At 33.5% G+C, this 11,123-nt stretch overlaps 1 protein-coding gene and 2 non-coding genes across 4 annotated transcripts; 1 reads left to right on the forward strand and 2 right to left on the reverse strand.

Moving 5' to 3' along the window:
* Window positions 1-4,895: 4,895 nt before the first annotated feature.
* TRNAR-CCU (transfer RNA arginine (anticodon CCU)) lies at window positions 4,896-4,968 on the reverse strand. Its single transcript has one exon. It is a non-coding gene; the product is annotated as a tRNA-Arg (tRNA).
* A 1,119-nt stretch (window positions 4,969-6,087) lies between these two features.
* On the forward strand, window positions 6,088-10,319 carry LOC104891815 (probable ubiquitin-like-specific protease 2A). Of its 2 annotated transcripts, none has more exons than XM_010677570.4 (7): window positions 6,088-6,341; window positions 7,896-7,992; window positions 8,078-8,212; window positions 8,466-8,594; window positions 8,686-8,767; window positions 9,284-9,397; window positions 9,901-10,319. In XM_010677570.4, the coding sequence occupies exons 1-7, from the start codon at window positions 6,269-6,271 to the stop codon at window positions 10,120-10,122; spliced, it is 852 nt and encodes a 283-aa protein (XP_010675872.1). In that variant the 5' UTR covers window positions 6,088-6,268; the 3' UTR covers window positions 10,123-10,319. The 2 variants fall into 2 exon arrangements, with proteins under 2 accessions (XP_010675872.1, XP_010675871.1); XM_010677569.4 differs by having other exon boundaries at window positions 6,094-6,341; window positions 8,078-8,239.
* A 731-nt stretch (window positions 10,320-11,050) lies between these two features.
* Window positions 11,051-11,123, reverse strand: TRNAR-CCU (transfer RNA arginine (anticodon CCU)). Its single transcript has one exon. It is a non-coding gene; the product is annotated as a tRNA-Arg (tRNA).

Below are 11,123 nucleotides of genomic sequence, written 5' to 3' on the forward strand. Positions count from 1 at the left end.
TTCGTGACTCATATGGATTAAAAAAAAAACATATAATGACATGAATCTTATGTCATTTATTTCATGTCATTTTTGAACTTTTTTTACAAAAAAAAATTGTGATTTGTAGATTATTACACCATAAATTATAGTGTAACAGTTACACTTAAGAATGTATGTTAAATTTGTGTGACAGAAAGATATAGAAAAAAAAACTTGTACTATAAACATATATAATGACAATTATTTTGAAATTGAAGAAGTACTTTTTGTTTTCAAACACAATAACTCAAGCTTAATAAAGTGATTATAGTTCAAAATTATTCTTTGAATTGATGCATAACACCACCCAAAAAGAAGGAAAAGGAAAACATAACTTTGAAGAGAACCATTATATTGCTTTATGTTCACACCTTTATAAACTTGTATGAAAGTTATACTACAAAGCACAATTTTGTTATTAAGGGTGTAGTATATATATTAATAATTGCTTTAAATTAAACATGTTTACTAAAGGTGGTGCAATGCCATAATATTATAATGGAAGCTAAATAAAGTTCAAATTCGAAATCAATTACAGTTCCACCATGACAATTATCAAATATACTTTTGAGCTATAAAATTAGCAGAGAAATTAATGAGCAAAAATTAATAAAAGAGACGGTCTAATTTTAATATAATAGTAGACCTAGTCACTAAATAAATTAAATTAGTCATCGAAAGAAATTAACCTAGGGCATGTTCTCCCCAACTTATTTTCAGTTCAATTAATTTCAGTTCGGTTCAATTCAGTTCAATTCAAATCAATTCAGTTCAGCTATGGACAATACTTCTACTCTCACATATCACTATTCAATTCAATTTAGTTTAGCTCTTTTATATCGAATAAAACATGCCTCTAGTCACTATTGAATTAATTTTCTTTTTGATATTAGACCTACTATTGCCTAATTGTAATTTAAAAGTAGGCGATCTTTTAAAAAAAAGCAACAATTTGGTGCAACAAATCTATCATGTACTTTTTGAGTGTGTTGCTTAAAAGATTTGCTAGTGTCCCCTAAAAAAAAATTGGTGTTAGTGCTACGAGCACGCATTAATATTCTTCTTTCTTTTCTTAATTTTTTGTGGCAAAAATTAATTAAATAGAGTGATTAAGCAATACTTCTATAAGCCTGCGAAAGCTTTCGGCGCTTTATATAAATTACATTATTATAAATATGCATGATTGCTTCCTCTTTAATCTTTATATCCTTTTTTCAGGGACCTCTTTATATCCTCTTAGGATCTTCTCATAATTTTGCTTCTGTTTGTTCCTTTATTATTTATAATAATAATACATAGTACAATTTGCATTTGTAGTACGTACTTGCCCATAAAACACTCCATTTGATTTTTTTAGTGTATAGAAGATGCATCTTCGAGCCACTATATTTCTAATTGTGCTTTAGTAAAAATTATAAAAAATTTAATATTATGATATACACATTTAAAAGTATTTTAACAATGTTGGGATTTGATTTGGACTCCTCCAGTCCAACAACGAATTAGAGCCTTCTTATGGGTCGCTTGCCATGATAGAATTATGAGTAACTCTATGCGATTCAAAAGAAAGTTAACTGAAAACTCGCGCTGCTACATATGTGGAGTTGAAGAAGAATCAACTCTACACATTTTGCGTGATTGCCCGACTGCTAAAGTGGTGTGGAGAAATTTAGGTGGGCCGACTGACAAGCCCTAGTTTTACCAAAGCTCTTTAAAACATTGGATCAATGTCAACCTACAACATAAAGATGACAAGGGGTATCCTATATGGGCCACACCTTTCTGTATTTCTGTCTGGTGGATATGGAGGTGGCGAAACTGCATTACTTTTGGAAGAAGTTAAGAGGTGCCTCAAGATATGGGAGATTTTATCCATGTGCATTATAATGAGACTCGTAGGAGCTTTGAAAAACAAAACGACTACTACGGTCAGACCAAATTGCAAGGAATGAAGGAAGGAAGAGGTGGGTGTAAACTAGAAGCATCCTCCTATTGATTGGTATGCACTTAATACTGACGGTGCTGCCAAAGGCTCCCCTGGTCCAGCAGGAGGAGGAGTGATCATTCTAGACCATTGTGGAGGTATGATTTCGGCTCTAACAATTAACATTGGCCATAGTCATGCTTTCAAATTTGAAGTGGTGGCCCTTACCAAGGAGCTGGAACTGGCTAAAGAGTTGCAGATTAAGAAGCTCATGGTTCAGATGGATAACCTTGCTTGTGTGACAATGATAAAAAATAATGACTGGGGCCGAAATGAATGCTCTCATATGCTAAAAAAGGTGTATCAACTTGATCCATCAAGAAGAATGAGAAGTTAAAATTTCGCATATCTATCGCGAGGGCAATCGAGCCGCAGATTGGCTTGCCAATCATGGAGTCACTCAACTCCTCCCTATTTCTATATTTTCTTTTGTTCCTATTGGTCTTCGTTCTATCTTAGATGAGGATGTTAGGGGTGTTGTTGTTCCCCATTTTATGCCTCCCTAGTCTTGTTTTTTGTTTTTGTAGTTTGGTTGTTTTCTTTTTTTTTTTTTTTGGTGTTTGTACCTCTCTTGGATAAAAAAAAAGGTATTCTAATAAAATTATACATGACCATATTGTTGCCTATGTATGGACAAAAATACATGATTAGATATAGATTTCATTTTTTTTTAATTGCTAAGGAGAAATGTCTTACTGGACCAAAACTTCTCACAAGTTAAACTTGTCCAACTACGCAAGCAAGACCTTGAGCAGTGCGAGAGATTGGAAAATGGGTTGAGTAAACTCCCTTGGGGCCAGAAAAATAACAAACAAAGCCCTTGGAAGTGGCGCGAACGATAAGAGAATTCCTCCCCCCAAAGTGCCTATAGTAGAGTTTGAACCCACAACTTTGAGGTTGTGAAATGCAAGCTTTAACTATATACCAAATACCACTTAATATTTGTTATAATGGATGTGAGAAAAAATATAATGAATAAAGAAATCAATGAAGAACACTCAGATTAACGTGATTCACCAACGAAGTGTTGGCTACGTTACGTCCACGAGCAGAGAGGGTGACAAATTTTATTACTCTTGAGAAATTTCAGATTACAGATGTGATTAATGACTCAATCAACAAACAAAAGAATTAGGTTAAAAGCCTATTTATAACCCGACCCGAAAATCGCTTCCCGGCGTCAAAATCACGCTCGCCCGATCGCCTGGGCCAAATTCCCCCGGTCGGGCGCGTAAACCAAAAACAACAGCAATCAACGAACATCTCGCCGGGTCACCCAGGCCAAACCGCCCGGTCGGGAGAGCACACAAACTTGCCATTTTGCTCCACGCTTCACCATATTCAAGGCACTCGATTTTACAATTTTAAACTCAAAAAATTACAATTATGCCCACATCTAGAGATAAAAGGGAGTAAAAGTAAAATTTGCCAAACATATCAATCTCAGATAAAAAGAAAAATTATGGTACTTCCAATAGATGTCGTGATATATCATATACTACCTCCGTTTCTTAATAAGTGCAACATTTCCCTTATTTAATAGTCACAATAAGTACAACCAAGCTCAAAATGGTAAAAAAAGTTCAATATTATTACAAATATGCCACCAAAAAGCAAGAGGGGACCACAACTTTTTTGTTTCATCACTTGAATTACTCTACTTTATTGTGGTCCCAACTTTCTCTCTCTACATTCCTTGGTAGTCCCCCACTTTCTTTATGTTGCACTTATTAAGAAACGAAGGAAGTATATAATTATGTTAATACATTTATATAGAGGTACCTCTAATTTATGTAATGATAGATCAGATGCTCTATCTATGGTAGTTGGAATGTGCTGGAGTTGTTGTCTAGCTATGATGATCTAGATGTATAACTGAAATATAGAGTTAGAAATAAAAATTTCCCTATGTTGGTTATGTATCCTGTAATGTTTTGATTTTAGCCCATAGATTTTCTGATCCATATTCCATAAGCTGGCACAGTGGCACGTCGCAAAAAACCCAACACAAGGACCAGCCAAAGCCCATGAGTGCTGCTAGCATTTGTACTACCGATACTTGGCTCATCGAACTTCTTCCAAGCCCAAAAAGCCCAGCACATATACCAAAACATAGTTTTACCAACTACTCCCTCTGTTTCAAAATATAAAACATTCACGCTTTACGAAAATTTGCTTTGACCATAAATATCTCTCAAATACGATAAGTAAAATTTATAAAAATTATACCGTTGGATTCGTCTTGAAAAATACTATAATAATATTATTTTTTAAAATTTTATATCAATATAAATTGAGAGTAATTAACGGTCAAAATTCGATCTCGAATATCATGCGTGCGTTATATTGTGAAACGGAAGGAGTAATTCTATAATTAATGCAAAGACTTGATTATTATATTTGAAACTCCTTAAAAAATGAACTGTCAAAGGATTTTCTTTTGAGCTATTTGAGAGTTATTCAATCTAATTCATGACTTCTTTTTTCTTCTTATCAGAGTTATTTCGCAAATACTTGCCATGGTAAGAAGGAGGAAGGGAAGAACAAGCACACTTGAAGGGCGCACTACAACATAAAATTGTAAAAACAATTACGAAAACGTAAAAATATTCTTCTAAAGATTACCATTGATATTACCACATTGCTATTAACAAACTTTATGTATGTTTGATAATTTACAAAATGTACAAAGTATAGAAACATAAACCGTACATAAATATTTCTAGGACATCATCATGATTCATGATGTTTAAGCTATATGGTGCACATTAATATTTAACACAAAAAATCACTAGTTTATAACTGTATGATGATATACTGAAAACTATTATTACTAGTATTTCATATTCTTTATGCATCTCCATAATTGCATAGGCAACTATAAAAATTACGCGTCAGGTAGGGGTCGAACCTACGACCTTCTGCTTAGGAAACAGACGCTCTATCCACTGAGCTACAGACGCTTGTGATGTTATTGCAAGTTATGTGTTTTTATTATCAGTTGAGTATGATAATGAAAAAAGTATGACAATGACAAATGTAATCAAAGATATACATTTTAAACAAATATAATTTGTCTCTTTAATTTTTTCCTTTAGAATGGAACATAAAGAAAAAGACTAATAATGGATTCAACAAAATATGATATGCTTTATGATAAGTGATATTACAAGTTCCCGTTAGTAAAGGAGAAAAATTAATTCAAACTATAACTATTTGTAATCCTCGTATAAGGTTCTAAAATTAACTCAAACTATAACAATTTGTAATTCTCGTTACTGAACACTAGATTAAACTGATTACAAAATAGATTAAACTGGTCACAAAATATATTAAACTCTTCCTAAATAGATTAAACAAGTCACTATATTAAAAAATGACATGTTATCCTCTTAATATTGAGCTTAGACCGTGCCTATTCTATAAAAATATATTAAAAGACGTTCATGACAATATATACATGCCACGTTAGCTTGCAACAAGATTTGAACTCATGACCTCTTACTATTATACATGGCATAATTACCATCTCCACCAACTTTTAATCATGCTTTAAGTATTCACATTATTATATTATATCTTTTGAATGTCGAGTTTTCCTTAGTACATTTTAGGGGAAATGGAAAAAAATGCATATCAAGTTCGAAAACACAATACCTACCTGGAACAATACACAAACTCAAATACTATTTTCAAGTTAAAATTAGGCGATTTCTCACTAAACCATTTTGACTTTATTGAATACTTGGGCGGTTGGGCCACGAGAAAGGCTTGGTAACCAACGGTTTGAGTCCAAAAAAGACTCAAACACCCAAAATAAAACACAATGGTACCATTATAACCTGACATTGGTATCAAATTGTTATCAGGACTGGTACCAAGGTATCAATATTTTCGGAGAATGGTACCATTATAACCTAGCATTGGTACCAAGCAAATGTCAACCACACGCGTGTGAAATCTTCCAACGCATAAAATGACCAAATTACCCCTATTTGAGTCCCCTAAGAGACTCAAACGGTTGGTTGCCAAGACAAGGTCGTTGGCCCACACTATCACTTAATGAACTCCATTATTATTGGAACTTGGAAGCAAATGAGTTTCATTATATAAATGCATGCACCAATTACAATTTTAAATTGAATCAAACTCAAAGTGACGGTCCACACTCCAATTTTCCTGCTATTTGAAGGTGAAGAAAAAATAAAAGAAGAAGAGATATTAGTAAATTACCCAGGAAAAAAAAAATTCATTTTGCAAGAAATGAGGAAAAGAAAGAATAGAATTTCGACTAAGAGTAAAGATGATACTGATGATCATGAAACACCCTTTTCAGGTTTGATTTTCTATAATTTCTTTCGCATTTGAAGTTTAAGTTTAGTTGCAAATATGCCAAATTTAACTGGGTTTTTTATGGGAATTTTTTTTTGGGTATTAGTTGTTAATTATCCTTAAATTGCTATTTACATCTGCTAAATAATCTAATATTGGGTTTCAGCGAATTTTCTGCTCAAGTTTGCATAATTAGAAGTTTGAATTGCAATCATTTTCATGCTATTTTGTGAATTTAACTTATAAATATCAATTTTATTTTGTTTTAGGGTATTTGTTGTTTCCTTTTTTGGGTAATGTACTACTAACCTGCTATTTTTTTTTGTTATTGTGATTTAAGTACTGTATGAAAGTAAAATGATTAGTATAATTTGGTGAAAATGTACATTAATTGAGGCTAAATTGAAACTGATAAGTAGCAATAATTTGATAAAAAATGTTAACATTTGAGGTTTTTGTGTTTGTTTCCAAACTAAAAGATTTTGACTTTAGCATTATATGGATTAGAAAGATTAGTGAATTTAGGAGTTTTGTAATGGGGATGCAATTAAACATCAAAGTTGGTAATTTTTCTGCTTCAAAATTTTACCTTGTGATAGTAGTTGTATGAATTTAGAAGTGTAATTAGAATTTAGAAGTGTAATTAGAATCAAGTTGGTAACTTTCTATTTTCCGTTCAGAAATTACTTGAAGTAGCTGATATTCTTCTAAAAGAAATTGGGGATGCCGGAATACGGAATTCAGTGTTACCTAATTCCCCGGAATCGCGAATTGAGAAAAGCGAATTATGGTCGGTTTTGGTTCATTTTGGGCGAATTGTCGAATTCAGAAGGCGAAATAGATAGCGAATTAGGTAACACTGTGCTGGATGCTACAACTCACTGTTGAACTCGAAATTTGTAACTGTTATAACAGACTAAAACACTTGCATTTCTTACCTTTCTTTTCAAAACTACCCCTATTTTCCCCCGAGTTCTTCCCAAAATTCTATGCTATTAGTTAATAACAGTTTGGAATACGTTACTCCTCTAACTCATTGTAGGGTTATGATATTATAAATGCGCATGATCAGAATTGTATACTGTCTACGAATGGAGGTTTCTTGGATTTGTTTTCACTAAAGGAAAAAAAAAAGAAAGATACTATATCATCTGTTTCACAATAACCTTGACATTTTTCTTGCCACAAGAAAGAAAATATAGGAGAGGCCTAGGTAGAGAGGAAAATGGGGCGCACATGATAGGAGAGATAGATAGAGAAAACAGACGACGAATAAATGTAGTATGCAAATGTTGAGCTTATCATGAAGCGTTCATTTTTATTTAGTGTTAAGGCTTTTGAGAAACAAAGGGATTGTAGAAAATGCTATGTGTCATTGTGTTGGACTACCAAAGCAAACCAACTCTACCACCAAGTCTTTGAGGTGCTGGTCTTGTGAAGAATCATTGGCTTGTTGAAATCATTAGTTGATTTTAACACTAATTTTAACCTAATACAATATAATTTTATCAACTTATATGTGTTCTTTTACTTCAACATACTCCATGGTGTCTTTCAGGCTTTATACCATGTCGCACTCGTTCAAAACGCAGAAGTATTCATCTCTCTGGGAAGCGCTCAAAGATGGATGATGGTACATTTAACAACCACTTGGAGTAAGTTATACTTGCTACTCTATGGAACAATAGGATCATCTATACTTAATTCATGATTCTCAATTCATATTCCTGGAACCTGTAGGAATATTTGGAGGAGTTTCTCTGAAGACAAAAGGGCGGCATTTGCTCACTTGGATTGCCTGTTTTTCATGATTTACAAGAACGAAAATACTCATGCTTTGGAACAAATGAAAAGGAAGGAAATTTTTTCAAAGAAGTATGTGTTTGTTCCTATTGTTTGCTGGTATGTATTGCCATATTCCCTCTCTCATCTACTCTTTTTACTACATTGTAAGGTAACCTTTTGTTGTTCATTGGGTTTTTTTTCTTGGCACAAAAAGAAATACTTGGAACTATTTCGGAATTGGACTTGAATCAACCATTGTCTGAACTCATCTGAACTTGTTTTATTTAAAACATAAAGAACGAATCCTTTGTTCTTGATGTCATTCTGATCTGCCTTGGTGTAGGGGTCACTGGAGACTTGTGATTTTTTGTCATTTTGGTGAGGCTGTACGCTCAAGAACCAGAAATAGGTGCATCTTGTTGCTTGATTCTGTTGAGATGTGCGCAAAGTTAATTGGACCTGATTTGAGAAAGTATGGTCTTAGTCATTTTTAAATGCTATTTGATAATATGGATAAAGATTTATTATCTGTTGATATAGATTTATAAAATGTTACTTTGTAGGTTTGTTTTCGATATATTTAAAGCTGAGGGCCGACCTGAAAGCAAAGATGTCATATATCGAATTCCCCTGTTGGTGCCTAAGGTAGATGATCTATGAGCTGTCATGAAATGTGGTGTATGTCGTTCTTATAATTGTAGTTCATTTTCTCTCTGAAATTTCAACTTGTATGCTGTATGTTGTATGTTTCCTTTTAAATCAAGCGTGTTATTGTTGTGCTTGATGTAAGTGACTTATTATTTAACTGGTCGATCTTTTGTAACAGACAACAGTAATCTCTGGCTGATTGATTTTTCTGATTCTTGCATCATGTTGGACTTTGCATACATGGGTTGCAAATGAGATGAGTTCTAGCTTGTTCGAGCTAAATATGATAAAATTATTAGATTTTGAGCATGCTCTATCTCAAATGAGATTTTAGATGTCTTATTTGAGCTCTGCTCTTTATTTTAGATCAATTTACATGGATTTTTTTGATTACAATTTGTGCTCATCATCAGCATATGTCACTATGACTTAACTCAACTGTTTGTGAATGCCCAACTTCATTGTCTTCACTTCATGAAAGTCTTGTTACTTATAATTTGATAACCCTTACAGGTTCCTCAGCAGACAAACGACTTCGACTGCGGCAGATTTGTCCTTTATTTCATTAAACTGTTTATGAATGCTGCTCCAGAAAATTTCTGCATTTCTAAAGGCAAACCGGATTTTGTATGATCTCTTTTCTCTCTCTCAGGAAACTATCACATTGGTTTCTGTGTCTGAGTTTGTGTTTGATCTTGCATCTCATCTCCTCTTAATTTTTGCACATCATGACTCTGACTTTAGCTATTTTATCTATGTTACTCGCACTCTTTAATTTAAGTCAAGTACCCGTGTTGGATCCTCAACACTCCAATATGAATATGGACATTTCGACCATATCATTTTGGTTGAAATCTTGGACTTACATCGGTGTTTGACAAGAGGACCCGGGTTAGAGGAACATAGATACCATTATTAAATGCAAGGATACATTCTCTTCACCTTAAAAAATGAGTTGGAAAATTAAGTTCAGTTAAGCCTAACAAAATTCAGGTGAAGTGAAAGCACCCTAATGAATGATATGGCAAAATCTACCTTAATGAGACATAAGATAAGACGCACAATGAAGCTGAAGATCCCCTCTGCCATATCGTAACAAGGGTCTTATATTTCTTTCATTCATGCTGCAGTTTGCATCTGACTGGTTTGATCCCGAGTGTTTTGCTAAGTTCTGTGATGAACTCGAAGAAAATATACCAAGCACACATGAACGAGGAGTAGAACGAAGGTTTTCGCAGAGGATCAGAAACACAAGAGCTTTGGCACAAAATAAGTCCGGACAAAATTCACAGAACTCTTTTTCACAAGTTAAAGAAGTCATTTTGGTGGATGATTCTGAGACCTCCTCTTAGGTTGAAGTACACTATTCTTAAGAAATTAAGGAAACAGTGTTAATTTATATACACTTTAGAGTAGTGGCTCAAGAATCTTGATTGAGGATGATGGATGTTTTGTCTTAGGTTAAGGTGTTCATGAACATGTAATTCTATATTGTATTTGTGTTGAATTTAAATGTATATATATTGAGATGTGTATACTTTCAACTTGATTTTAGAGGATTAGTGGCAAAAACGTTTTTTTTATTAAAGGATGTTAGCAGGTTATTTGTTCTTTCATTGTATGTAGAAGTGTAAACGATATGAGTCGAGTTCGAGTTTAGGTTAGCTCAACTCGACTTGTTAGCATCTCGAGTTGAGCGAAGCTCACTCGAGTCGAGTAGATTTCGAGTAACTTGTAGATGTCTCGGCTTAAAAGCAACTATAAGTTTAGAAAATATGTCAAATTTAGATATGTTTCTATACATAATTGGGTATTCGAACTTTAAAAAAAAAAGATATACGCGTCAGGTATAATTGGGTATTCAATCTTAAGAAAATGATATCAAAGTTAGCATCTCGAGTCGAGCTAAGATCACTCGAGTCGAGCTAAGATCACTCGAGTCGAGCTAAGATCACTCGAGTCGAGCTAAGATCACTCGAGTCGAGTTTTGACCAAGTAGATCTCGAGTAACTTACAAGTATTTTGGGTTAAAAGCAACTATAAATTTTAGTCTTTAAAAAATATGTCAATTTTAGATATGATCTTATACATAATTGGGCATCTCGAGTCGAGCTAAGATCACTCGAGTCGAGTTTTGACCAAGTAGATCTTGAGTAACTTACAAATATCTTGGGTTAAAAGCAACTATAGGTTTTAGTCTTTAAAAAAAATGTCAAATTTAGATATGATCTTATACATAATTCATAATTGGGTATTTGAGCTTAAAAAAAAATTAATGTACGCGTCAGGTAGGGGTCGAACCTACGACCTTCTGCTTAGGAAACAGACGCTCTATCCACTGAGCTACAGACGC

The sequence above is a fragment of the Beta vulgaris genome, chromosome 4, assembly GCF_026745355.1.
Source record: "Beta vulgaris subsp. vulgaris cultivar EL10 chromosome 4, EL10.2, whole genome shotgun sequence".
In the NCBI taxonomy this organism is placed as follows: Eukaryota; Viridiplantae; Streptophyta; class Magnoliopsida; order Caryophyllales; family Amaranthaceae; genus Beta; species Beta vulgaris.

Excerpts from the sequence above, each read along its gene's own strand:
- LOC104891815 (XM_010677569.4), top strand. The coding sequence starts at position 6,269 with ATGAGGAAAAGAAAGAATAGAATTTCGACTAAGAGTAAAGATGATACT. Across the intron at positions 6,342-7,895 it reads TCATGAAACACCCTTTTCAG|GCTTTATACCATGTCGCACT; the intron begins GTTTGATTTTCT and ends GGTGTCTTTCAG. Across the intron at positions 8,595-8,685 it reads ATTGGACCTGATTTGAGAAA|GTTTGTTTTCGATATATTTA; the intron begins GTATGGTCTTAG and ends GTTACTTTGTAG.